The sequence below is a fragment of the Pithys albifrons genome, chromosome 1, assembly GCF_047495875.1.
Source record: "Pithys albifrons albifrons isolate INPA30051 chromosome 1, PitAlb_v1, whole genome shotgun sequence".
NCBI classification, from domain to species: Eukaryota; Metazoa; Chordata; class Aves; order Passeriformes; family Thamnophilidae; genus Pithys; species Pithys albifrons.
Window position 1 is genome coordinate 17,228,876 of NC_092458.1, and position 26,279 is coordinate 17,255,154.

The 26,279-nt window shown below is 42.0% G+C and overlaps 2 protein-coding genes across 5 annotated transcripts in view; one reads left to right on the forward strand and one right to left on the reverse strand.

Moving 5' to 3' along the window:
• The window catches only part of COL4A1 (collagen type IV alpha 1 chain), a 122,538-nt gene extending 105,089 nt beyond the window's left edge, over window positions 1-17,449 (reverse strand). The window contains exon 1 of the mRNA XM_071567708.1: window positions 17,140-17,449. Within this exon, the coding sequence (XP_071423809.1) occupies window positions 17,140-17,202 (63 nt within the window). The 5' untranslated portion in view covers window positions 17,203-17,449. The remainder of the gene's footprint in view (window positions 1-17,139) is intronic.
• Window positions 16,861-26,279, forward strand: part of COL4A2 (collagen type IV alpha 2 chain) — a 143,811-nt gene continuing 134,392 nt past the window's right edge. The window contains exons 1-3 of one of the 4 annotated variants that reach the window (XM_071567578.1): window positions 16,861-17,117; window positions 17,837-17,940; window positions 18,078-18,138. In XM_071567578.1, coding sequence (XP_071423679.1) covers window positions 17,897-17,940; window positions 18,078-18,138 — 105 coding nt within the window. In that variant the 5' untranslated portion in view covers window positions 16,861-17,117; window positions 17,837-17,896. The other 3 variants (XM_071567491.1, XM_071567331.1, XM_071567405.1) reach the window with 3 other exon arrangements.

Below are 26,279 nucleotides of genomic sequence, written 5' to 3' on the forward strand. Positions count from 1 at the left end.
TTTCCAATTCTGATATTCAGCTTCTGTACTTAAAGTTTTTGTCTCTGTGGTTACTGCAGAAACACCTAAAAGAGCAGCAAGGGACATCACAGGAAAAAGCTTGACAACCCAGAGTTACATGTTAGGTTATGAGGGCCAGTATGTTGCCAAATTTTGTGAAGTCATTTTATTCCTGAAGCTGGTGATACTGAGAAATTAATCTTCAATCTCCATCAAATTCATTTTTATTACACACTTTCAGAATTTGTATAATCCCTATCACAGAATATCACACAATTTACTTATACTTTCCTTTGAAGATCAGGAAGCTTTGTTATCCTTCAGTTTTGGGAAAGGGAGACACAGGGAAACTAAAAATACTGCCTGCCTTAGGGCTGCCAAGGCAGCCTGTGGCAAAATAAGGACTGGATTTCTGCTCCCACATGTGCAGTCAGCCACATTCTGAAGCTGGACTGGATACTGCCTGCGACATTTCCCTCAGTTCACCAGATCAGATCCCAGCTGACCCTATCTTTGGACAGAAAAGAGATAAGAAGCTGAATAGCATTATGGAGCTAGAGATCCATGCTATTTGCTCAGCGTTTAAGCAGCCAGATGGAGCAGCTCAGGGAGAAGAGTACCTTCCATGCACCAAATGGAAAAGAGGAAAGGGAAAGAACAGTTCCAACTTGGTACTAGGCCAAGCTCCTTATAAATATGCTGGATCCACCCCTTCAGGCTGCAGTACCCGAACCTCTTTGCAATTCTGCTTGTAGTTGAGGGAGCAGGTGAATGCGCAATAGGAGAACCACTGGAGATGTAACAATTGCACTGGAAACTTCAGACAAGAAATTATAGCCCTAGAGGGGTTTGCAGCATGTAGTGTATTTATTTCTAAAACAGACACTCCACCTTTGGACACAACGCAATGTCCGTATCTTCATATCTAAAAAGGTCTGATGAACATGTCAGTGAACCAAACGTACTGGAAAATAAAACCTTCGACTGCACAGTGAGAAAGTTCATAATTTAACCTGAAAGAAGAAGGAATAAAACCTCACTCTTTTATTTTCACTACTGTATCAGAATATAGGTTATGTCAACTTTATTGGCAAGGGAAAAGACATTCATTGGAACTGTTATTCTTCCTTTATCTATTATCTATCTAGACCATGGTCCTGACTTAGCTGTGAGAAGTCTCCACAAGTTTTAAAGGTCTTGGGAGAGAGGGCAGAGGGTATCACACTTTTCCTGAAAGAAAGAAAATGGAATGAAGGGAGAGGGAAAAAAAAGAATATCTGCAAGAGATAACTGCTAATCAAAATGAGGGTTTATCTACATTATGTATAATGCATCTCCTAGTCTTAAAATGAGTGAGCAGTGCTAGATGTTTGCATGAAATGAATGCTAAAATACTTTTGAATATTACATGTAATACTGATGGGGTTCTATTAGCACATACTTCGGTGAGTAGGCACAAATGGTATATATCTAGAACAGAGAGAAAAAATGCTGAAAAAGATAAAGGGTCAGTATCAGTAACTTGAAAACAAAAATGAAGATTTCAGAAACAAGTATGTGCACAAGTACTTCACTCTATAATAAAAATAAAAGAGATGCTTCTGGTGAAAAATTCTACTCAAGAAACATAATATGCCAATACACAACAGCACACTTAGCATGGGACTGAGAATAGTACAGATTGCAGTGTACAGGAATTGTGTTTGGCTGATACTGTAAGTTCCAAAATGAAGTTGTTTATTCAAACTATTTATAATTTTAAAAATAATTCTGATAAATAAAAGTGCAGTGGTATTTTTTTTATTACCCTAACAATTATTTTACCGCCTATTCTGAGACAAAAATATATTGATGTCTAAAATCCTGGGAAAAACTTTTAAAACAACATTAGTGGAGATAAAGAATTACCTTTATTTAGAAGCTTCTACGTGCACATCCAATGTGTGCGCACCCGTGGTTGAGAAATGTTAAAGTTTTTATCACCTTCAGTAATTAGCATATTTATTATCTATAGCCAACCCGGGGTAACAATTTCCCTGGTGCCCACATATAGAGGTCCTCAGAACTGCCCCTTGGAGAGGTTCCAAGAGCTCTGGGCTCTCACTACAGTTTTGTCTCAAACCTATCTTGCAGGTATTTCTTCAAAAATTCTAAAAATCTACAAAATACACACTAAAACCTTAGGCATCAATACAATGCATATTTCTTTTGCATTTTTCTCTGAAAATTTTCCTTCTAGTGCTTCTTGATAAGGCCTGGAAGAAGAAAAAAACCAAACCAACCAACCAAACAAAAACAAAACAAAAGTCACCTTTTATTTCTATATTCCTAAACATTTTAGATTGCTTTACTCCAAAAAAAACCCAAAAGCCACATGTATTCCTGCATTTCACATGGATTCTAAATGCTGTGATTTGTACCAACTGACAGTGGTCCTTAAAAATAGAAACAATATACCTTCTGAGATCAGCCACAAAAACTTCTTCGGTTTCAGTCAACCTTGCATTTTCAGTTCCTCTTCCCTGAAAACAGCTCTGGACTAAGAAACTACCAGGAGCTCCTACCCAGTAGTCTGTCTTTGCACTGTTGAGAGCTACAACAAGGAGAAATATGGGTACCAAGAAATACATCTGCCATCTCTGAAGCCAGTTTCAAGTGTTCACTTAACAGTGGGAAATATTAGGCCAAATACTAGAGAAAAGGTTGCCTGGTACTCTACTGGTAGCATTTTAGAAGGTGTCTCTTCATTAATGTTTATTTTTAAAAATATCGCTTTGATAACTCACCCAAGAGTCTGTAGAGATACTTTCCCCTTGATAATTCACCTTTATCAGTACACCTAAGCAGTTCCTCAGCTCTCAGCACATCCAGCATCTTATAATGGCTTCCTGACAACAGGTAATAGCATTTATTTTCATGTTACATTTTAATTGACTAAGTTTGTAGGAAGTGATCGTGGGCTCATCAATGAAATAAACATGAAAAAAAAGAGATTAGAGACATGACACTGGACTTTCAGTCTAGGGAACAGGGCAAGGCTGCTTATAAGGGATGAAAACAGGCACAGAACATCTGATATTATTTTTCCACTTTAGTACTGTTAATATAAAATAATCCTTCAACAATCAAGCTGATGAAACTCATTTTACTTTGCTGATCAAGACCATTAACCTACTTCCCTGCATGTAAAAATTTTTCAGTGACAGAAGTAATTTCTCATGCCATAAACAAACCTTTGAAACACCCTAAGAGTAAGAAAAGACACATAGATCTCTCTGACATTTTCTGGCTTTTCTACAGCTTGTTCACTCCCCTTTCTCACCACCTGTAGGTTTTGAAGGGGATGTAACTCCCATTGCCCTGGCTCCCTACTGCAGTCAGCCAGAGAGTTCAGGTTCAAAAGCAGCTCCACACAGGGATGCAGCAGCATTACCACTTCAGACTCTACTGGAGAGAAAACCTCTTCAGTCCCAGCAGGACAGGCAAGGGATGATGGATGTTTGCTGGACATCCTTGAGCTCACAGGAAGCAGATGCAACCTGCTAAGTGTCTAACTTGGGATGTACAGCCTGACAGCTGATATGCATTCCTCTGTCTCTCCCCTTGGATGATGGGCAGCAGGTGCTGCTGCTGGTCCTGCAGGAGCTCATCCTTGCTGCTGACCAGTCCAAGCCTCAGCAGCTTCAAATGCAGATGCTGACAGCCAGCAAAAGGCTGTCAGCAGTGCTGATTCACCTGCAAGGCTAAATGTGTAGGAGGCTCTCGGGACCGAGGTGGGGACACGCTATCGAGATAACTCACACCCACACACAGGTTTGGTGGAGAACATATCGAAAGCACTTTATTTCCGGCTGGGGTCTGGCTTTAAGGGTTTGATAGGGGCGGGATTTGGAGGGGATTGGACAGTACATTTGAGGGCAGGATTAGGCTTAGGTACTGGGAGGAGACAAACCATGGGGCTGCAAGCAGGAGGCCAGTGGGACTCAGGGAAAAAAACTCAGGGAAAAACACACAGAGGGGGGGAAGGAACATGGAGGATGTGCTCAGTCCGACAGGAGGCATCAGCCAGGAAAGAAAAAGCCAGCATGCCTTTTTCATATGCCACAGTAATGCAGGTGTAAGGAGCAGGCTGAAACACCATCTATCCCACAGGGAGTATAGCACACACAGGAAAGTACAGGGAGATAGATGACTAAGTGTGGCCATTGGTCTTACCTAGTCCATATACTTAGAAATTATTTCTTTGCCCCACTGCTACTTCAGTATTTCATCACAACATGCAAAGTGCCTTGACTCTTTTACAATCCCATCCCTTTTCCACCTTCCCAAACAGAGGCAGGTAAATCAGACCAAAAAGGTGATGGCTTCTTTATAAACAGACCCATATTTACAATTAACAGGTCACTAAATTCCTACAACCAGTCAGATATTCAAGAATCGGCACCCAAATTCAGTTACATGACTAATTCCTATCAGCTATATCACTTGATATTGGGCTATCAGGTTAACAATTAGTACTGAGGGAAATTTACAGATCACTGTCCACCACCAGTGACAACTATGAGATGGTATGAACGTACATCATAACTTTGCCTTTAGCATGTTGTGCTTCAGATATACAGAATGCTTTCTTGGCAGCTTCCATCTAATACTATAAATCTAAGCACAGGAATTCTGTACTTTATACTTTCTAACACAGCAAACAATCATTAGAAGAAACAGATCACTTTACATGCAAACCTACAAATTTTGTTTAAACTAGTGGTGTACATTAGGGTACATTTTACCTAACATTCTAGAAATTAACCAGTTGTCCTCAGACGGAGAAAAACTCTTAAGAGGCTCACAATTTAAGTACATCACAACATTCAATAATTCAGCAGTACTTCATCCAATAATATGTACAACTTCACAGTGAAATCACTCTCCATTCTCATGACTGATTTGATATGATTTATACATATTTGGATTCAGAACAACAAAATAATTTTCTAGACAGCTGAACTACATTTACCAGAAATGTAGGGTGATTATCCTAAACAATACATGACATGACATAATTACATGTGCAGCTTCCCACATCAATCAATTTCATAATTTCCCTTGGACAATATAGACGCATACTGCGCTATGTGCAAACCCATCCCATGTAATTGCACATTACACATTGCAATCATGGCACGCATCTGAGTGAACCTAGGGTGGGAAATGCTGAACTTTCCACGTTTTGGTCATGAAAAGTTCAGACTTTAATCTATGATGATGAATGGGGATTTACAAAAAACAGAGAATTGCTTATGGGCCCTGTAGTACAGGGTAACAGTCCAGCTAAAATAAATCTGAGCTCAACAGATGATACTCAGTACACAGACTGTTTTGGTGTTGCATTAATTTCTGCATGCTGTTCTCATTTGCAAGTTAAATTCATTCTACTTAATTATAACCAAGAGAACACTATTTATTAAAATAAAGGATATTAATGTATTGACATTGAAGAAATATGAAAAGACTTCTACTGAAACAGAGTCCAGACTTACATGTCTGTCAATGCACAGATGTGTCTTGTGTGAGTGACTAAAGTTATGCACAGAATTGGTCATTTGCGAACTCTGGACCAAAACCATAATGTGCCGCTACACTGCACCATGTAAATGCTATCTCAGGCCTTAGCATAGGGTCAGTTAGTCTTGATAATATCCTATATGTGTTTTGCACAGTTGTACTGTCTGCAGGCCTGGCAAAATCCAGGAGTAGTGTGTCTAGAGGATCACACAGACCTTCTCCTCTGGCTTTCACACTGCCAAGTCCATTCCAGCAGCAGCAGCTTCTGTGGTATTGGTGAGAAAGTGTTTCTGAATGTGAGGAAGGCATTTAGAACGAACACTTTTTAGTAGATCTGTATGTTACCTTCACAAAGGTTGTGGTGACACAAATGGGTATAAGGCAATCACTTGCTAAGTTTGTTCCTTAAAAGATTTTACTTGAAGACACTAAGAAAAAAATGTGATTTGTATAATGACAGCACACAGAAGCATCCTCACAAAACAATCTTCCTCATTTTTGACCCATGTAGTTGTCTGGCTTTACTTTGTCACCATTATCTTCTTTGGTCTCCTTGATACTCCAGAAAAAAAAGTCTTTCCACATCCTTAGCACCTTTGACTACTTTAAAAATCTATTAAATGGAAATGGAAATTATTAGCAACTTTGAGGAAATCTCTCTGCACCTGACAGGACAGAAGTCACTGAGCTAGAATCACTGCTCAGTCAGCAGTTGCCTGCCTGCCTGTATATCTCAGGGGCTACCATTCAAAGCTTTTCAATGCCCTTGGCACATGCAGTCCATTTTAGATCACAAGCTCTGTCCCAACCAAGCACGTAATTCCGGGAAAATGCATCAGAAATCAGCATCCACTGTTTGTCTGAGCAGTGTGAATCACATTTTGAAAGGCACGTCTCCAGAAAGATCTATTTTTCTGCATGATATGAACTATTATTTTGGCATTCACAAGGGCACGAGTCCAGACATTATTTAACCCAATGACTTTAGGCAGTGGTGCAGTATTTGCTGGATCACCAAGGTCCATACTGGGAAGTAAGTTTTAAAATAGTAATACAAAGTCACAGACAGTAGGATTACATTGCATAAGAATTAACAGCACCAGAATCCATGTCCAAGTCTTCTCCCAGCTGGGATTTACCAGCAATGATCACAGGAACAATCCCTTCCAGGCTGAGACTGCCAGCTGGAGGGTCCTTGCAATTGGTTGCAGGGGCTAGAGCCAGCTCCCACAGTTGTTGTCCAGCTAAGCAGAACTATAAGTGCAGGATTCTAGCACTCAGTCCTTTCCCTTTTTCCTGATTTTTTTTCTTTTTGTAATACTAGATTTTTACAATTTCTTCTAAATCCTAGCTTCCAGGATGCTTCTTGCCCTGATTTCTACTCTGGCCCCCTGGGATATGTCATGCAGCCTTCACTCCTCAGAATCACTGTCACACAGCCTTGACTTCTCAGAATCACTGTGCCATTTTAAAAAAGCAGGATGAGAATACAGACTTCCTAGGATAATGTTAATCTTTCTACTTGCTTCTCACTTTCATATATACATCTTGCTATTCCTTGCTTTTCTACAAATATTTCCATGTTGATTCCAAAAACTGCAGCTGTTCTTACCAAAGATGCAGCCTCAGTCAATATGCTTCAGCTAAAACAAAAAAGGGATAGTTTCAGTAAAAAATTTACTCATACTTTTCTCAAGGAAAGCATTTATATTACAAGCATTTATGTAGTTTTATTCTTCCTTGCCTTTTATACAAACTGTTAAAAACACACATGTATTTACAGTTAAAATATCTTTAGAGTTTTGCCACAATTAGTGCTTTCACATGTATCTTGGCTTTATGGCAGACAGAATCCATCCTTTTTTATTCTGCTAGCGGATAACTGACTTACCATTGCCATAAAAGGGACAGAGTTTCAAGTACAGTATGAAAATTCCTGGAATGCTTGAATCTATCCTCACTTAGTTGATTTTTCCCTTAATATGTGCACTATGAATACAAACCATTAGTGTACTAATTTTTCTTTAAACTTTTTTTCTAATTCTTTACAGCCCCATAAGTTCATACTAGCATAATTTTTCAGCCTTATTTGGGTTACATTACAATCTTAGGATTTGTTTCAATGCTTTTAGATTAACAAACATTTCAACAGAAGTCTTCAGTAGACTAGAAAACAATTTTTCTTCAACTAGATAAACAACTGGACTAATAAGACCAAAAGACTTAAAATACACAATAAACACATAGCTATGGAAAAAAAAAAGTCTTTCTCATTTTGGTTTCTGTATACTAAAATAAGTAATCATCTATTGAAACAGAACCAGCTAATAAAATAATATATTTTCCCCTAAGTTAGTGAATATATGCATGAAAGATGACATACTTCACTATGAATTTCCAACCTATCTACAGAAATAATTCTCATGTAAAAATGGCATTGACTATATTGATGAATTAGAACATTTTCATCCACTAAAGCATTTAGAAATGCTCTACCAGGTTCATGCCTCAGTGTTAAGAAAACATCCTCACGTACAGAAGATGTACGAGAGGGTACCTTGACTAGAAGAAAGGTTGAGCATCTTTGTGAAACCACGTGTAGCCAGAGAGATTATAAATCCCACAACAGCTGAGACAAACAGGCAGAGAAAAGGCTGGTGTTTGAAGGTGGTAGAGGAGATGAATGATCGTTGCCTCAAATCATTTTGCTCTAGCAAAAGTTAAGGAACTCTACCAGACTTTTAGAATCTTTCAAGAAAGTTCAACATCTAGACCTGATCTGTGGCTTTTGTCTTATCTGAATGCAGTGATCAAGCACAGAGTCTGGAGCTGTTCAGCAAATCTCTTCTGCTCCCACTTTAACAGCTGGGCAGGATTCTCCACAGTGGTAACAGTCTTTAACTAAAAACATACTTCTGCTTCCCAGTTGTAGTATTTAGGATCTTCTTTAAGGTATACATTGTTATCTACAGACAGGATAATGAATAGTTTGTACCACACTAAATCTATAAAAGACTACATCTCTTCTGAATGCAAATGGCCTAACTCTCTAGGTTTTTAACTAAAATATTCTAGTTTTTCCTAACGATCTCAGTGTATTAAACTAATTCTTGTATTTATTTTACAACTTTGATCATTTCTTCCACCGGTTCCCTCTCAGCTGGCTTGAAAACTTTCATGTCAAAATACTGTCTCTGTCATTGCTACTAGCAGATGAAAGCCACAAAAAGATGAAAGAAAATTAATTATTACTTTGCAATGTGTTTACTCCACACACTCGACAGCACTTTGTATTTTGTCCTTCACATTGTTCTGTTGAAGAAGCACACCCTTCCTCAGACCCTGCAAGAGGCTGTCTGCCAGCAGCAGTAAAGGTGAAGGCAGCAGAAGCAGAGTGAAAAGGCAGAGGGAAAGGGGGGAACTGAGAATGTTTAGCAATTCTCTTGGATCCACCCAAAGAAACCCTTCAGCCTACATGAAATTCCATTTTAGTAGCTGAATAACTTTGTTAAAAACATAGTTACACTTTGTATGAATTAAGTTGGCATATTGATGAAAAATCTTCTGCTATTTATTTCAGAACATGTGTGAGAAAAGCATCCTTTTGACATGAAGGTAACAAAAAAAATTAAAAAGTAGGAAACCCATCCTTTTCCAGCTCTTCTCTGGCTTCCCTCATTTCATTTTTGGACTTTTTTTTTTTAATTATGTGACTGTTAGGCAAGCCAAGCAAAAAAAAAAAAAAAAAAAAAGAAAAGAAAAAAAAGGGTTTTTTTCCAGCTTTGAGGCTAGACTGACTCATTTCCACCCAAGCAGATTCCCAAGTTGCAAGCTCCCACAGCACCTGCTGCCTGCATCCATTCCTCAGCACCTCGCACCAGAATTGCACTGACATCCCTGAAACAGCTCAGCACAGGTATAAAAGCAGGAATTATTGGAATCCATGTTTTCAGATACTTGATAACTTGGCAGAAAAATAGGTGAAAAGGGGTATTACCTACCACCATCACACAATCACCTAAAATAAGAAAAGCTAATGTAACATTAAGACTTACAATGTTTTTGTCTGTGTTGGAAATTCAATGGAAAAAGACACAATGTAAGAGGTTTCCTAAAACATACATATTTTAGATATTAGATCAATCAAACCAGTAATAAGTGAACCTTGAGCTTAACAGAGTATAGCAGAAGCACAAGGAACTGAAAGCTGAAGTGCTTTCCAATATATACACTGTACCTTTCTTTTTCAATTTATATAAACTTTATCCAAGCTTCTCTTTCTGTAAGAGAATACATCAGAGGTAAAGGAAGATTAAACAGTCAGTTTTTTGATTCTTTATCTGTTTATACATGTCAGAGAGTAAAAACAGAGTGGGTTTTTTAAATTATCTACTTATACACTTTATGAAGAATACATTTGCCTTTTTCTTTACTGCAAATCACTTCAGAGTGCAACTGAATAATGGTAGTAATTGAAATATTACAATGTCTTAACTTGTTCTGTACTTTACTTGACATTGTCCAAGATACTGCTATATAAAGACTCTTGGAGGGCTAATGCCACATACTTTTCTGATGTATTAAATCAACAAGAACAATTCCAGACAGTCACAACAAAAAATTTATCTTCTCCCAAATATTGTTAAATTGCAGCAGTACTTCACACCTTCAACTACTCACTGAAGGCACAGGTTGCTCCTCCATTCAGGTAATAGCCCATGTTCCCTTTGATCAACTCTTGTGAGGTGTTAAGGGCCTTTGTGTAGGGAAAGTAAACGCAAATTCTGGGAAGGGCACACTATGTGACTTCTAAACACTGATGAAGTAAGTCAATTTATTCTCTGTTGATGTTGTTGAATCTTCCTTTGTTTAGTCTGGTTCTATAAAAAGAACAATATTCATAAGACTATCCTAAAGAGGGTTTCTGACATTTTAGAACAATCGTCTCAGTTGCCTGCAGGAGCTCTCCTACATTGCTCTACATAATCAAGCCAGCTGACAGAATATATATCCAGCATAACCTCAGGCATTGTATAACCTAATGACATCCCAGAATTATATACACCAAGAGGACAAGCTGCACTGAAACACTGCAGCAGTCCTGCAGGCATTTGATACAAACACTCAGAAGCAAAAACTGCGCTACTTGTGATGACGGTCTATGAACGCACTTGCGTGTGCTGACACTCAGCAGCTGGTTCCAGGAATGAAGTTCATGAAGATGAGTCAGGACTGACTGCTCAGGGGCTGCATTCACCAACACAGCTGGCAGCAGATAGATATGCGTTTCCAAAGCAGCCTGTCCTTCTCTCCTGCCTACAGAACCCTGTGCCATGATGCTGTAGAAGTGGCCAGAGGGGGAGGGGAAGGTGTAAGGAAGGACAGCAGGGATGAAGATATTCCTTTCAGAATAAGGAGTCACCAGGCCTGCCCTCTTGTCCCCAGAAGCACTCATGCATTTTGCTATGTAAATTTATTGAGTAAATGACTCCCCACTGCTGGGGATGGGGAGATGAACCTGTGACCACCACTTTACCAGCCAGCACTCCTCACCACAGGCTGGAAGGCCACCCTCCTGCCCTTGCTCTCATGACTCTGGTACTCCCTCAGCCACCCCTGTTAGACACCAAATCAGTTATTATTGGGTCAGAACCACCCAATGTGGGTATGTCTGTGTGTGTGTGTTGGGGGAGGAGCACAGACTTTTAGCAGTGTCCACATGGTCAGCCCAGATGGCTGCCAAGGTTTGGCCACATGGAATGAAGGCTGCATGGGGCACCTATCAGTCAATAAGGTCTGCCTGATAACCCACCGACACCACAGCCCTGGAGCCTCTGATTGTCTGTGACATCCCTCACTCTGGCGAAGGGGACAGTGAGTGGTCATTGAACCAAAGGTCCAGCCTTGGGGAAATGGCCAGTGACCAGAACTGATAAGGAGGCAGCATGAGGTCTCCATTGGACCCTGGCCTTTTTTCTTCGAAGCCATCAACATGTGACCTTCTGAGTGGTTACTACGTTCTTTCTCCCCTCTTTTTCTCAATTTATTTTTATTTCTCTTAATCTCTCTTCCTTTATTGTTTTCTCCCTCTTGTGAGTAATTCAAACATTTGTTTTCTGTAAAGTTATGGATGCCTAACTTAAGTTGCATAGAGTTTGTGTTTGGTAGGTGTAACAAAAGATCCTTACTATAGCAATGCTTGATAATCCTGGTAATTTGTTGCAATGCTTTTGTAAACTTGCGTGTTATCTCTGTAAAATCCTTTTTGCCAAAATGCCTATATTCTACTCAAATTAAAAGAAATCGCTTAGAGAAAAATGTGTAGTTATTCTCCGAACATTAGTTCAGGGTACCAAAGAACCAATGACTTTACAAGGGTTTGTGTGAGCAAAATCTCATACAGCCTGAAATTAAGATGTACACCCAGTAAAGTTGGGCCGAGTTGTAACAACCCTTAGTGACAAGACATCTTGCTCCAACAGAAGGAAAGGGGAGTGCTGCACTACTCTTCACCAAACCCACTTCCCAGTTTTCTCTGAAGCCTTTGTAGCCTGAGAGGTGCTTAACTTACTGGAAATCATTTGGGTCTCCCCTTCTGGACGTATTTTTGAAATTGAAATAACAATGTCTCCCTCCTAAATTAAGATTTGCCAGGGTTAGTTAAATGTGCTCTTGGTACTGACAATTCCTTGAGCACATTGAGGGACAAGGATGTCAAATAGCCTAGGGGAATAGATGTCTCAGCATCCAAGACAGTGGCAGCCCTAGACAGGAATGACTGCAGCAGGCAGTTGCCCAACTCTACCTTACTTCATTAGTAAAAGCACACCCAAGTACTGCCAGTTATTCTGACTCAGTCTTATTACTTCTCTTCAGCCACATGCCAAAAGACCAGGTAATTCTTTTTATCTGCTCTTGGTTTATGTGCCCTGTACATCTTCATCTCAGTAAATCACATTTTTAATGAGAACAGAAAATTGTTCAGATTAGTTGGGAGCAATTATATTATTTTTGGGTTTGGCCTAGAATTGTGTGTGTCAGACTGCATCCCCAAATATGATGTAAAAACAGGAGAAGTGACACAAGGAAGGCATGAGGACAATACAGCAGATGCCTCTGCCTGGCAACATACAGGGCAGCACTCCCAAGACGGCTTATCCAGGGACAGGAACCTCCTGGCCTCCCACCAGTGCATCCCCAGCTGCCACGACATACACAGCTCAAATAGCACTGGTGGCATCAACACTACTGTTGTGGAAAAAATTATGCGCGCTTTTATCACCGTTATGGCACACCTCTCCCTATTAGCTTGATAGAGCTTGCTCTCAGCTCTGTCTCAGCGTCCATTTTGCCAAGACTAAGACCGGAAAGGGACATGGGCTGGGAACTTGGAGAGAATGCTAAGCCCACCACTGAGCAGTGGTGGCCAAGACATCTTCTGCATTCCACCGGTCTTACATGGCACCAGCCACTTGTGTGGAAGGCAACTCAAGCACAGGTGGAAGATCTTGCTCCACTGCAGAAAGCACAGGGACTGGCGCTGCAGTAGCATGGACAAAGTACCAAAACATGAAACCAGGATTTCCATGGCATTGTCATCTCTCAACCAAGCAGTACAAATGTTAGGAAACAGACTTTCTCCAAAGGAAATAGCAGCCTGAAGAGTGTCAGAAATGAGAGCCCCTGCAGAGATCCATCAAAATAAGCTTCTCCTGTAACTGTCTCATGGGAGCAGTCTCAGCCTAACATGGAAACATCTTAAACTACTGCCCTGTTTTCCATTCTGCTCTCACTGTAATCTGAAAACAAATCTCCTGAGAAGAATGCAGAACAGTACAAAACCCCAGTTTAGCTATAATTAATATTTTAACTATAATTGGTCAACATGAAAAAAAAACCACAAAACTTCCAATGTTGAATCTGGATGCGTTTTATAGTGCCCCATTAAAACCAGTGCTCTGTTGCAGCTCCCTCTTTCTCTACTGAGGCACGTGATCCTGACAGTAGCTGGCTCAAAGTTGGCTTTGCTGTATCGGATGTCTTTGTGAGAGCAGTCCTTCCAAATCTCCTGTATCTGTTTAATCACAGATATGCTGGAGATAAAAGCTATTTTTCAGTCTATCAGCTCTGATAGACTGGAGAATCATCACCACCAGCAAAGCATGAGCTGCTTCTGCCACATTTCCTTGTACTCACAGGCATGATCTCAAGTCTCAGTTGTTACCCTGCCCAAACACAGTGCACACATGAACAATTGCTATGAGTGTGACTGAGCACTGGCACAGGTTCATAGAGGGGTTAAGTGGTCTCCATCCTTGAAGGTATTCAAAGTGTTGTGGGACATAGCCTTGAGTAGCCTGCTGTAGCTGGCCCTGCTCTGAGCAGGGACTTGGACTAGATGATCTCCAAGGTACCCACCAGACTGAGCAACGCTGTGATGAAGGCCACAGGGCAATTTAGAAGATTATGGCTGCAAAAATGCCATTTAAAAAAATTCTAGATAATAGATGCTATTTTATGGAAGGAAGGAATCAGCATAACTTTTTTTCCTGGAGAAAAGTGGTTGCTTTATTCAGCCTACTGTGAAGAGTACTGCATACAACCTTGCCTACCACACAGTTCTCTGCTAACACAACTACTCTTTAAATGTAAACAGTGGGAACACGTTCATCTGAGGACAATGTGAGCACTGAGTCAGCTCTGCCAGCTCTCCAAAAGCAGAAGGGGTCTTGTCCAGGTGTGCAGTGCTTCACACCACCCAAACACAATCATGCTGAAGCATCAGCCCAGATCAATAATCTCCAAAGGGAAGACCCTTAACCACCACCCACATCTGGTATGGTGCAGGCCAACAGCAGTCTCCATCACCTTTTGGGTGGTTGCTGGTGACAGGCAACAACATGGAGCTAGGGACAATGTCAGAGCTGAATTTATTGAAAGGCTGAAAGTTTACCTAAGACAACAAAACTGCAAGGAGGTCAAGTTCCACAGCACACTTGTGTTTCCGGGTGGCGCTGCTGAGGACCTGTAAATCCACAGTCAGCTTAACACATAAAGAACAGTTAATGATGGGAATATCTTTGTAATATAATTAACAGCTCTACATTACATTTTAAAGAAACTTGATTTTAATAAAACAATTTATTCAGCACATACAGATCACTTCTAGAACAGAGCCTCTTCAGAGATGCAACTGAAGACTTGAAATTGTACAAGTGATATTAATTTCATACCTTCTTTTAATAAGTACCTCTTACCTACACAGTTTTCTGTCTTTGATGGTTTACCTAATGACTTCACTTTACAGCACAAGACAGGAACATCTCACAAATAGGTATTTATACCTCTAGAAATACCAAATTCAGAACTCAAAAGTGAATCATTTACTTCAAAATATTCTAATTAATTAAAATTAATTATAATCTCAAAGGAATACAGTTTAAGTAGCTCAATGCCAAGTGATGATGGGCGAATCACCTAAGAGTAATTTACTACAAGAACAGTAAGCTTGATATTATCAGCCTAGGAGCAACAGATAACACATCAGAAGTTCAGTGTATTTCTTACTTCAGCTGGCACATACTACACACTATCTCCATGGTCACAAAACTCATTATAGAACTTGAATTTTATCTGAAACTGCTGAAAAGTTTAAAATAACCTGTGAGAGATTGAGATGTTCATGGCTAATGACTCATACAATCAGCCATTTGTAAAACAGGAGCATGCTTTGTTAATGATGTACAAGATAACTCCTCCGATGCAGAGGGGGTGCACACCCACCACCAGAGCTACAAGTTGGGGTTTGAGCCAGGTAAGGGAAGAGGCCAATAAGAAGCAGATCCTGTGAGGTTGGATAAGGCTTTTTATTGTGCCAATGTCCTTCCTTATATAACTGTCTCAGGTGTAAAAACTCACCTCCAGGGAAGTACTGGGACATTCACATGTAGGCCTGAAGATATTCATGCCTTCTAATGGGGCATAACTGGCTCAACTAAGCTGAACTAAGAGGCAGCTGTCATGTCTTAGAAGGTGTCATAAACCATCAAAGACCTTCACAGTGTCCCCAGATTCATTTCTTGGGCCTTCCACCAGAGGACTGTGCGTGATTCACAGTATTGCAGACAGTATAAAACTCTCCTTCTCCCCACAGGAGGGTGTACCTGGGCATTCCCATGTAAACCTGAACATATTGAACCCACTGAACTCTATGTTTTGTGACCTTCCCCCACTCCTGATAGATCAAGACTGCAACCATCACTCCAACCAACAGACATCAAAATTAAAACAATCAAGTCTCATTTCTGGAACCACAGGTGGTGATATCTTTCCTCTCCACTATCTACTCTTATCCTTTCTCCCTTTTTATTTTTCTTTATTTCTTTATTCCTTATCCTAATATATTTTGTCAAGTGGTATCTTTATACTTTTATATTGTTATATTAGTATAGATAATAATAACAAATAGCCAAAATGTCTACATACCTCCTTTCCATTGCAACGAAATTGATCTGAAATAAGCCTGCCATATATATACTGTCATCAGTCATTTGGTGTCATTTCATTCTAATCTGCCCCAAAGCATTTATTATTAACATGAACCTCAGTTAGCTTGCCTTCAGGGGTAGGTTGTAACATAACCATTTCCCATACTTCCATTATTGTTTAAGATGTGAATACAAGATCTTACATTTATAGCAGGAAGCATGACAAAAATCCACGTGCCTGCCTATGCCTAATAACAAGTTTTCTGCACTCCTGAATTTCACTAATACAGTATGAACCCAAACATATGCAAGAAAACAAGGAGACAGAAAAAATATGACCTATTTCAAATTATTATGTCAACTAGCCTTTACCTAGAGGTACAGAAGGAACTGCTGAAATACTTCAGAAGCTCCAGGAAAGAGTCCTTTCAACTTAAGGATAGCGAATAGCTATTATCTCAGTGATAAAATTAGCTCCCATAGCAAAACTTTCAGGCTACTTGCATGCTTTCGATTTTACAAGTCTGTGCCACAATCTGGCTCCATAGGGAAAAGTGCCAAAGCTCAATTTTAACCATTAACATTAGGATCCTTCCTGTTCTCCAGCCTGCTGCCCATCGCGGGGGTCAAAGGCAGCGCGCACGGCCCTTTGAATCCAAGCAACAAACACTACTTTTTATTATTGTTTTCTTTTTTGTGTGTGGAAACACAACTCGCTACTTTTAAGCCCGAGTGGGTGCGTGCTTTGTATTCCCTCCCCAGCCAGGGGCGCTCTGTGCCGAGCCGTGGGAGAGCAAGAGCACGGCGGGGCCCGTCCCCGCCCGGACCCCCCGCCGCCAGTCCCGCGCCCTGCCAGGAGCCCCGCTCTGCGTCCGCGGAGGGCCGGCGAGCGGGCACAGCCCCTCTTCAGCGACGGGACAGCCGGGCATCCCCGCCAAGCCCACCTGGCTGCCCCAGCTTTCGGAGAGCGGGGGCTCCGCGCCGCCCCACGTCGGCGCCCCGTCCCGTCCCTTCCCCGCGCCTCCCCGTGAGAGGGTCCCGCGTGGGCACCCGGTCGCGCAGCCCGAGGTAGCCGCCCCCGGGTACTCACCGCGGCGGACACGGCGCTGAGCTCTGCGCTCAGCAGCAGCCCGAAGCCCAGCCAGAGCCGCATGCTGCCGCGCACCGCACCGCGCCGTCGGTCCCTGTGCGGCGGGGCGCCGCCGGCTCAGAATGGGGCTCTGCGGGCCGGCCCTACATGCGCGTCTCTCCCCTCCGTCGCGACCGCGGCCCCTGCAATGCCTCGGGGGCGAAGGACTCGCCGCGCCGTAAACGATGGGCGGTGGCAGCCCCCTCTCCTCCCCCCGGGCGGGGACCCTGGGAGGGCGCAACCTCGCCCGCTGTCCGCAGTTCCTCCCCCTCCGCGCCGCGGGTGGGTGGCGGGCCGGGGGGGGCGCGGGCGGAGGGGGTGGCGCGCCACTTGCTCGCCGCACACTGCCGCGGCCGCCCGGGAGGGCACGGCAGCGCAACGGTGCGGAGCGGGCGCGGGGCTGGGCGGCGGAAGGGCCCGGGGAAGGGCCGGGGGCGCTGGCTCTGCTTGGCCCGTCGGGGTCCGCGCCCCCGCGGGTGGCTGCGGGACACGGCACTGTGCGCGGTGCGACACCCTGCTCTCCCCCCGGAGCGGAGCGGTGCGGCGCGGCCGGGCCCGGGCGGCGGGGCCGCTCCCTGCCCCGGCAGCGGCGGGGCTGAGCCCGGAGACCTCCGGCGTGGGGAGCGGCGTTACAAACGGGTTCTTCTCTGCCTTGTAGGGGCGGCCGTCCGGCGGGAGGGAGCCCTGAGCCGAGCCCCCGGCAAGGGAAGGAGCGAAAATGGACATCTCGCAGCTTCCCAGTGCACGTATTTTCCTTTGTCAGTAAGTAATTCCGCTCGGCAGGCTTTTGGAAATAACTTTTTTAAAGTCGTATTGTTACCTTTAACTGTAGACTGTTATCACGTGGTTGTTTTGTGCTAGCTTAAAACAATGTTGTCCTTATTCACCTTTTCCTGCAGGGATGTGAGTCTTCTGCTGATCCTGATGGAAGTTGTGCTGTCAGCCGTCAAAGTAGATGCTGTAAGTAAAACGTCTTACGACTTTACTGAGAAGAGAGAAGGAAAAAGCAGTTTCCTTGGTACCAGAAAGTGAGGAACTGCATTTGCTTTGACAGATGGCTTATCTATCATTCTATTAAAAGAAGCAACTAACAAATCTCTGTAAGCCTTACAGATTCTTGCCTTCAACAGAATCATGTTTAACAGAGAAGCATAAGGCTTCAGGTGCCAGATTGTTTGAAGTGTTCCATTGTTAATTTTGCTCAGACTGGGTAATTGTTAAAGCAGTAGTGAAACAAACCCAGCAACTTTTTTTTTTTTTAAGAAAAGCACTAAAAATGCAGTGCAGTAGATACCAAAGACTGCTTTGGAAAAGTTAACCTGCAAATGAATGTCTCCAGTTAAGTACACACCTCTTTGAAGACTGTGAGGCTTATTTTTACAAATCAGAGCCATGTTGATTAATAAATTGTTGTTTCAATTACTGTTAAATCCAAAAATAGGTTTTAGTTGCTATATAGGTTGTAGCTATCCACCTGAAGGGTTGATGTAAGCAGAAGTTATTAAACTCTTGCTTCATTGTCACAAGGATGTGAAAGATGTGAGAGAAGAATGTATATAGAAGTACAACATTTTCCTTTTACAAAGCTTGGTGAATTTCGTGGAAAGGTTGTTATTAATGCAAGTAGGTTTTGGATCAGGCCTCAATACAGCAGTCTGACGTTGGTAAGGCTTGTCTTGTGGCTACATTCACTGGTCAGCCACAAAGTGTGGATAAGGCTCTGTGGTCATGTACAAGTGGGACCTTGATTACAGTTTTTCAGAAACTATCCTACTTACATTACTGTCTGCAACTTATTACTTTATATTCCTTACAGATATCTGATGTGGTTACATCTTTGTGGTGAAATGTCATACTGTGTTAAGGAATGGGAAATAGTAGGGCTTTTGCAGCAGGTGTTGTGGCACACAATAATCCTGCGCTTCAGCTGCAGTTGGCACGTAGAACTTGCCCATCAGTCTGTGTGGATGACTGGTCTCTCCGTAACATATCTGAGCAAGAGCTGTCAGGCTGAGGACCCACAGCGCCATGTGAAGGGACAGGAATGAGTACTTCAAGTGTCATGTGCTACTTGTCTTTGCCACATTTAGATACAAACATTGTTCTGCGGTGTAGTGCTGAATGGATGATAAAATTGCCATCTGCTATTGAAACAAGGGCAGGCTGGTGATATTGCAAATGTTTTGTACCCAGTAATGATATCACTGGGATTAGTTGACATAAAACTGTGGCATTTGTGGTATGACCCTTTTTTATGAAGTTGTGCTAGAGTGTGTGTAGCATGATATCTCAGTTTTAGCTATAGCATGAACTGATTCCTTGTCCTTCATGTTCTTGTTGTAGACTGCAATCTGTGGTGTTAAAATAGAGATGTACTGAAGAGGTGTTCGAGGATGCAGTGTATGCAGTCTGGTCATGGCTGCTTGAATCTCCACATGCTGGTTTTCCCAGAGAATCTTGGAAGAGTAAATTGGCCTGCCTGAACATCTAATTTCCCAAAAGTGACTGTTCCTAAGGTGGTGGTTCTGTAGGAGATGAAACGCCACTGTGAATGTGAATGGGGAAGCTTGGTCATGTTTCCATGAAAAATTGAGCTTCACTGCCACCAAAATATTTATCCTATTTTCCACCCATATGCTGCTTCCTTCTGTTGGGCAGCCCAGGTCTTTCTGTAGTCATGTGGTGAACTGAATTGGAAAATTCCTTGTTTAAATTAATCAGTACCCCAGAGGAGAAGGGGAGTGAGAGCTAACTTTATCCCAGATCAGATCACCACTTGTATTCATAGAAACTTGGGTTGGCGTGGGACTAGGAGCAGGCAGCTGGGTGTGGGAGGAGGCTTGGGCTTGCTCCTTGCAGTGACAGCTCCGGTCAAATGTGTTTGCAAAGTGACAAAATAGGTGTCTATGGGAAGCAGCAGCACCTGAGTAATTGCGGGTGGGTTGCTGACGGTCATATTCTTTATATTGTAATCCTGTTTGTCATGCTGAATCTTCTCCAATATGTTACACAGATTAATGCTAATGTTTTGAAGTGTGTTATTAGCTTGGATTAAAAAAATATATGCTATGAAATATTAGTCTGTTGGCCCAGGTCTTAGAAGTCACGGTTCCACCTATAATGAGACAAGCAGTGCTGCTGAGTTTGACAGCCATATATATGTGAATGAGTTACAGCTACGGGAGATAAGTGCTGTTGAATGAGCAAAATTGCACATAAGGAATGAGATTAAGGAGAAAACCAGGAAGGAGGGAGAGAGAAAGAGAGGAACTTAGAGAGTTTGTCTGACTGTCTTGCCTGGCAGGCTGCTGCTAGCTGTTAGGGAGATGGATGTTTCTCAGCAGAAAAAGAAATGAGAGGAAGAAAAAGAAGGAGGATGTTTAAGATATCTGAGAACTGGGAGAGAAAAAATGGTGTTTCTGGCAAGAGAAGGGGATGCAATCTTGAAGAACTAAGGAAGAAAAGTCCCTGAAGGGAAATACTAGGACAGACAGCCAAATGGAGCAGATCAGGCCCCAGTTATCTTTAGCACTCTTTGGCATATGCTGGGTAGTGATGTTAAAGGCCTCAAATAACTTTAAAATACCCTGAATGGTAGATTTGAGAATTCACATGGCTTAAATAAAATTAAATAGTATTAACTACCTGAAGTTTGACCAAGTTTGCAGATTCCTTCTCCCTTTCTGTCCCTGCAAATACATTTAGTCCAAATTTGATTTTTTCTCTTCAGAGAGAATATACCTTCTGCTAATACTGATTTTTTTCCTTTTGTCTTTCCAAAGCACACTTCTTCCTAATTAATTTTGTAACATTTGATTACTTTATTGGTGCCCCCTTAGAATAATTTTTTAACTGCCTCTATTGAGAATTACTTTTTTCTCAAGTTATATTCTGGTGGGAGCAATAGAATTCCAGAAAAAGAAGAAAATAACTGTCAGATTAAAGAAAGAAAATTGAGAGACAATAAGTTTGAAAAACATTTGCAAAAATAACTGCAAATAGCAGATGACAACTCTTATTTTAAAAGGAGAACATATATAGATACATAGAAAGAAAACAGAGTTCAAGTAATTCATGAGACATAATTCACTTCTGTGAGATTGTAAGGGGATATGTCATGGGGAATGTCATCAAAGTGGGAGAGACAATAATCCTTAAAAAGAGAGAGTAAAACCAACAGGAGTAGGTATTTCTATTGATTTCATAGTGAAATTAGATTGGTGACATGGGTGCCTAAGTTATTGCTCGAACTTAGGATGTGTCATTGCTCTGTGCCTGTCTGACATCCAGGTTTTCCCAGATGTGTCCTGTTTTATTCCATTAGGAAATTTGTCTGGTTGAAGCAGGAGGACTTTTTACATTAACAGGATTTCCAGGCTGAAAGAAGCCAGGGTGGAGTAATCATTTGGCCCATCCTGCTCAGCATGGCCGCTGTGAGTGTACACACTGGGATCACAGTGTGAAAAATGTGATAGGGCAGGCATACTGCCCCAGTGATCTGGGAATGAGGCATCAGTCCAATGTATTGATTTTTCTGGCACATTACTTAATGCAGGCAAAGCGATTCCATCTCTTCCTGGAAATACGAGGCTCTGTGTGCTGCTACCAGCACCTGTGTGGTGCTTCAGAAATAGCTTTGTCTAGGACTTCCCCAAAAAGAAACATAACAATCCTATTTTAGAAGAACTTCATTTGAGGTATTTTTTCACACTGCCTGTTTAAATAAGCATACATCTTGGCCCATCTTTGAGTAAGAGTGATGTTGCATGAGAAAATCCGACAGAAAAATGATACCTTGAAAAAAATGCCAGCATTTTGGGGAGCCTCCCAGCATATCTGATTGCTTTATTCAAAATTTCTTTGAACCCTGAGAGAAGTCTTGGATAGTTCAGAGAAGACTCTTTCACGTTCAGTCATGGAGCTGTCAAGAAAAGACAACTCTGTTAAGGAACTATGAGAAGTCCTGAATAAAGTAGGTGGCATCCAGACAGCTACAAAAGGCAAAGCCCTTCATTTTCACCAACAGCAGCAGCCATGCCTTGGTCTGACAGTGGTGTTTCAGTGATGGGCAGCAGAATAGTAACCCAAAGGGAAACTGTTTTTTGTTTCTTTTATAAGATTCATGATTTCTCCTGTCAGCATTATATGATGCCAGGGAGACAAACACATTCACTGCAAGTATTGGATACATGGAAATGTAGTCACAGTTGATAGCTTTAAATTCCTTATTTTTGTTCCTTCCTTTCTTGTGTGCTGTCTGCTCCACTTATAAGTGAGTTCCCTTCAATGTCTCTTTCCCTTGTTATTCCTCAAATTCTTCCTTGAAATTTTTTTTTGCTGCTATGCCTATGAAACTGATACAATTCTAATTTCCTATTAATTAACCGTTCTTCCTAGGAAGATATCTTTAAGTGCCATTTCTGCTATGTCTGTGTGGACTAAATTAGAGACTGTGTTTCCTGTATACAATCATATCCTAACACTAATTCACATTATTCATTTAAAGACTAAAGATAGGTTACACCAAAAGCAAAATATTGTGCCTTCCTGGACTTAGTGATGAAGAGGAGGAGGCTCTTGCACAGGTCTATGTTTTTTAATCTCTCAGTGTAAAGTCATGTACAGATTCTTTTCTTACTTTTCCTGGTGAATAGAAGTATGCTCAATGAATATCTACTATAATATATTCAAGTTAATTCTATTTTTTTTAGTTATTAAATGGCATATCATATGCATGCTGAATTTGATAGAAGATTAGATGAGTTCTATCAGCCTCACAGATTTCTCAGAGTTAAAATGTTAATACTGAGAGACAATAACCCTGACAAGGTAAACTATCATGTAATAAAATGATCTTGCAATTTTTGTCATCTGACCCTGAAAGTAGCTGAAGCAGTTTTACAAATTAAGCATTGTTTCTCCTTAAGCTTTTAAAGTAGGACATCTGGGTTTTATTGTATAGTAATTGCACCACAGGAAGTCTTTAAGCATTATAATACTAAACCTAACATGTATTTTTTAAATTTTGTGCAAAAAAATATTTATAATCCAACCATATTTGCCTTACCCCAAACGTAAAGCTGCATTGTGGCTTATTCTGTTATACTATAAGCAAACACATTTGTTATAAATATTTTAATTCAGTAGCTCAGAGCACAGTTTATTTTAGTGGATCTTTTTTGTTTTTCCAGTAATGAATTTCTTTTTTGAGACCAGACTATTCTTAATTAATTCTGTGCTTTTGTTTTTCCAAGCCAAAAATTGGTCAAGAAGTGGAATGTTCTTTGTACTGTATCATACTGATTGAAGAACTGGGGAGAGTTCAATGCTAATTTAGTACCTTACAGTTATGATGTCTTTGCTTGCTGAAGGAGGCAGCTTATCTTCTCATGCTTTGCTTCACTTTCACTACATCATTTGCTCCCAAGGAGTAAAAAGCAAGGTGAAATTTGCAGTATTTCCTGATGTTTATCCACAGTGATTTTCTTTAAAATGGCAGCAGCTAGTTGACAGCAGTTGTTGACTCAGCTCACAGGGAAAGTATGTGATCTTTATCATGCAAACTCTTCTGAGTGACCAAGCACTGACATTGTTGGTTTTCAGGTGCCCTTTTTTGTCCATTTGGAAGCTGAGGGTGCTGATGTTAATTGAGTGCAAGGGTAGCTCCTTGTTTTCAGACCCTAGAAATGATGCATAGCAAGAGGAAAGCTCTCACAGAGAAGTTCATGAACAAAACTTGCATTTGTGTGATTAATTTGCCCTACTTCAGCAGGATCATGTTTTTGTTGCAGCTTCCCCTCTTTGACAAGTCTCAGTGTTTGACCAGGCTGCTGCATCTTCTGAACACGCCTGGTTTTGTACTATCTTTCCGATTCTGCCTCTGCTTTTGTACTTCGCAGGAATGAGGGGGGATATGGATGTGGCTTACCCAGTGGAAGCACCGTCTGCTGCTCCATGTGGGCATGGGAGCTGGGAGGCAGGAGACAGAAGCCAGGGCAGGAACATGGGCAGGACTACCACCTTCCAGTGGGTCAGGGTCCTCCATGTGGTCACCGAGGTCAGATACAGCTCTGGAGGGCAAGACAGGGCCATGGGGAATGAAGCTAGGCAGAGGCCAGGCTGGAATGTTTGGAAGAGACCAGGTGGAGGAGATCAAGGGGAGCCATGGCACAGGTGTGGCTGACCACAGCTCATACCAACACCAAGGCCCAGCATTCAGCCAAGCTCACAAGCTGCTGACAGGCCAAGGGGGAAGCCCCACTTCTCACAGCCCTTTTCCCACACAGCTCATTTCACACCCCTCTGAGAGCACAGCTGCACCAGGAGCTGGCCCTGTGCCCAGTGGCCAGACCTGGGGCTCCCCTGGGGTGGGATGGGGGGAGTGGGCCTGATGCAGAGGCAGCCAGTGCATCCCAGTGCATCCCAGCTGTGGGGAGGCTGGAGAGCTGGAAAAGCAGATGTATAAGTTTAAAATTCAGTGGCAATTTTAGGTAAAGCAGCATGTTTTAGGAGGGCCGGGGCAGAATTTCAAAATTGCCTGGAGCCTTCTATGTGAATGGAAAGAGCAGCATTATTTGGCATTTCTCTCCTAGGAGAATTTCTCAAAAAGGGAATTTTTTTAAGAAAACCCCTTGATGTTCAACACAAATTTACTAACAAGTTCTATTTTTATTTTAGACACAGGAGATCAGAAGGGCATTTAGATGGTATCAGTTACCAAGGATGCACACTTACTGGGATATTTCAGGCATCCTATTTATTTGCAAATGATCCCAACCTTTATTTTGAAGTAGCTTTCTGAAGTTAGCAAGTAAAGATCATTCAGAGAAATAGGGCTTGGCTTATTTTTGGCAGGTCTTAGCTGCAGATCCTACCCACCTCTTCTCACCATTGGTTGATAGAGCCAAGTGATAAATTCTTTATTCTAACTGTATTTTTCCTATATACTTCACTAGGCCTTTAAAGGTTCTTTGAGGGCCAAAATTACTCACCTGTATAATCAGGCTGTATAAAAAAAGGAAAGTTGAGCAAAATGAACTATCATTGATACATTACATACCCTTCCATTTGTCCTCTTCTGCAAGTGTTTTTTTGGGGGGGTTTTTTTTGTAGTTTTTTTTTTTTTATGTCGCTACAAAACAACTCTATGCCTTAGGTTTGAGCTGTGTTCCAAAGCACAGCTCTGAGCTTGTGAGTTTTTGTATCTGATGGAGCTTGTGTGTCACTCGTTGGTGCATGAGCAGTGTGGCTGCCTTTCTGCCCCTTCTCTGGAGGACTCAGCTCCTGGCTTAGCAGGAAGCTGAGATCTTTGCTGCATACCCCCGGCTCTTCCTTCCAGGCTTGGAACCAAACCTGCTGTTCATCAATGGTAAAAATAAAAGAAAGAGAAAAAAAGAAGAAAAAAAAAGGCATCTGTACAAATTGACAGTTTGCTGCCTGTACCTCATGAGTCTTCATTCTCAGGTCCTCCCCATGCTTGCTATGCAGCTCTGGGGAGTAGGATCATTTCTTAAGGCAGGGATGGGAAACTGGGAAAGCTTTGCAGGGTTTCCCTATCTCACTGGTGTGTGCCTTGCTCTCAGCACAGTATTGACTCCTGCTGCTCTGCCTGTCAAGTCTCTAGACGTGCTACAAAGAGATGACGAAAGACATTTCTATGTTGGAGCTCCAGCCTCTCTGACCCAGTGTAACTGATGTTCAGACACCTGGTCAGAGTCTTACAGCATCCCAAGCACATGTACAGAGATCTCAGGGAGGAATTCTGGGAGGAGAGTGGAGCTTGATCGCCAGGGCTGCCGGCGTGTCCTGGGCTGAGCCACAGCAAAGGGAGTGGGCAGAAAGGAATGCTGCTCCCGCGCAAGGCTGGGAATAGCCGTTGGGGCCACAGAGCATGGGAAGCCTGCATATCTCCCCAAGCCAGCAGTCAGAGAAACAGTCTGCTGGAAACAGCCCAAATGTCTCTGCATAAAACTTAGAAAATCTGAAGTCACACCGGCTGGAAGAAGGAAGCAAATGGGGAAATTTAAGCACTTTCTTTGCTGCATGGGGCTAAGGTTAGGTTTTGCCAGGGTCCTATGCACGTTTGTGGTAAGAATAGGTGT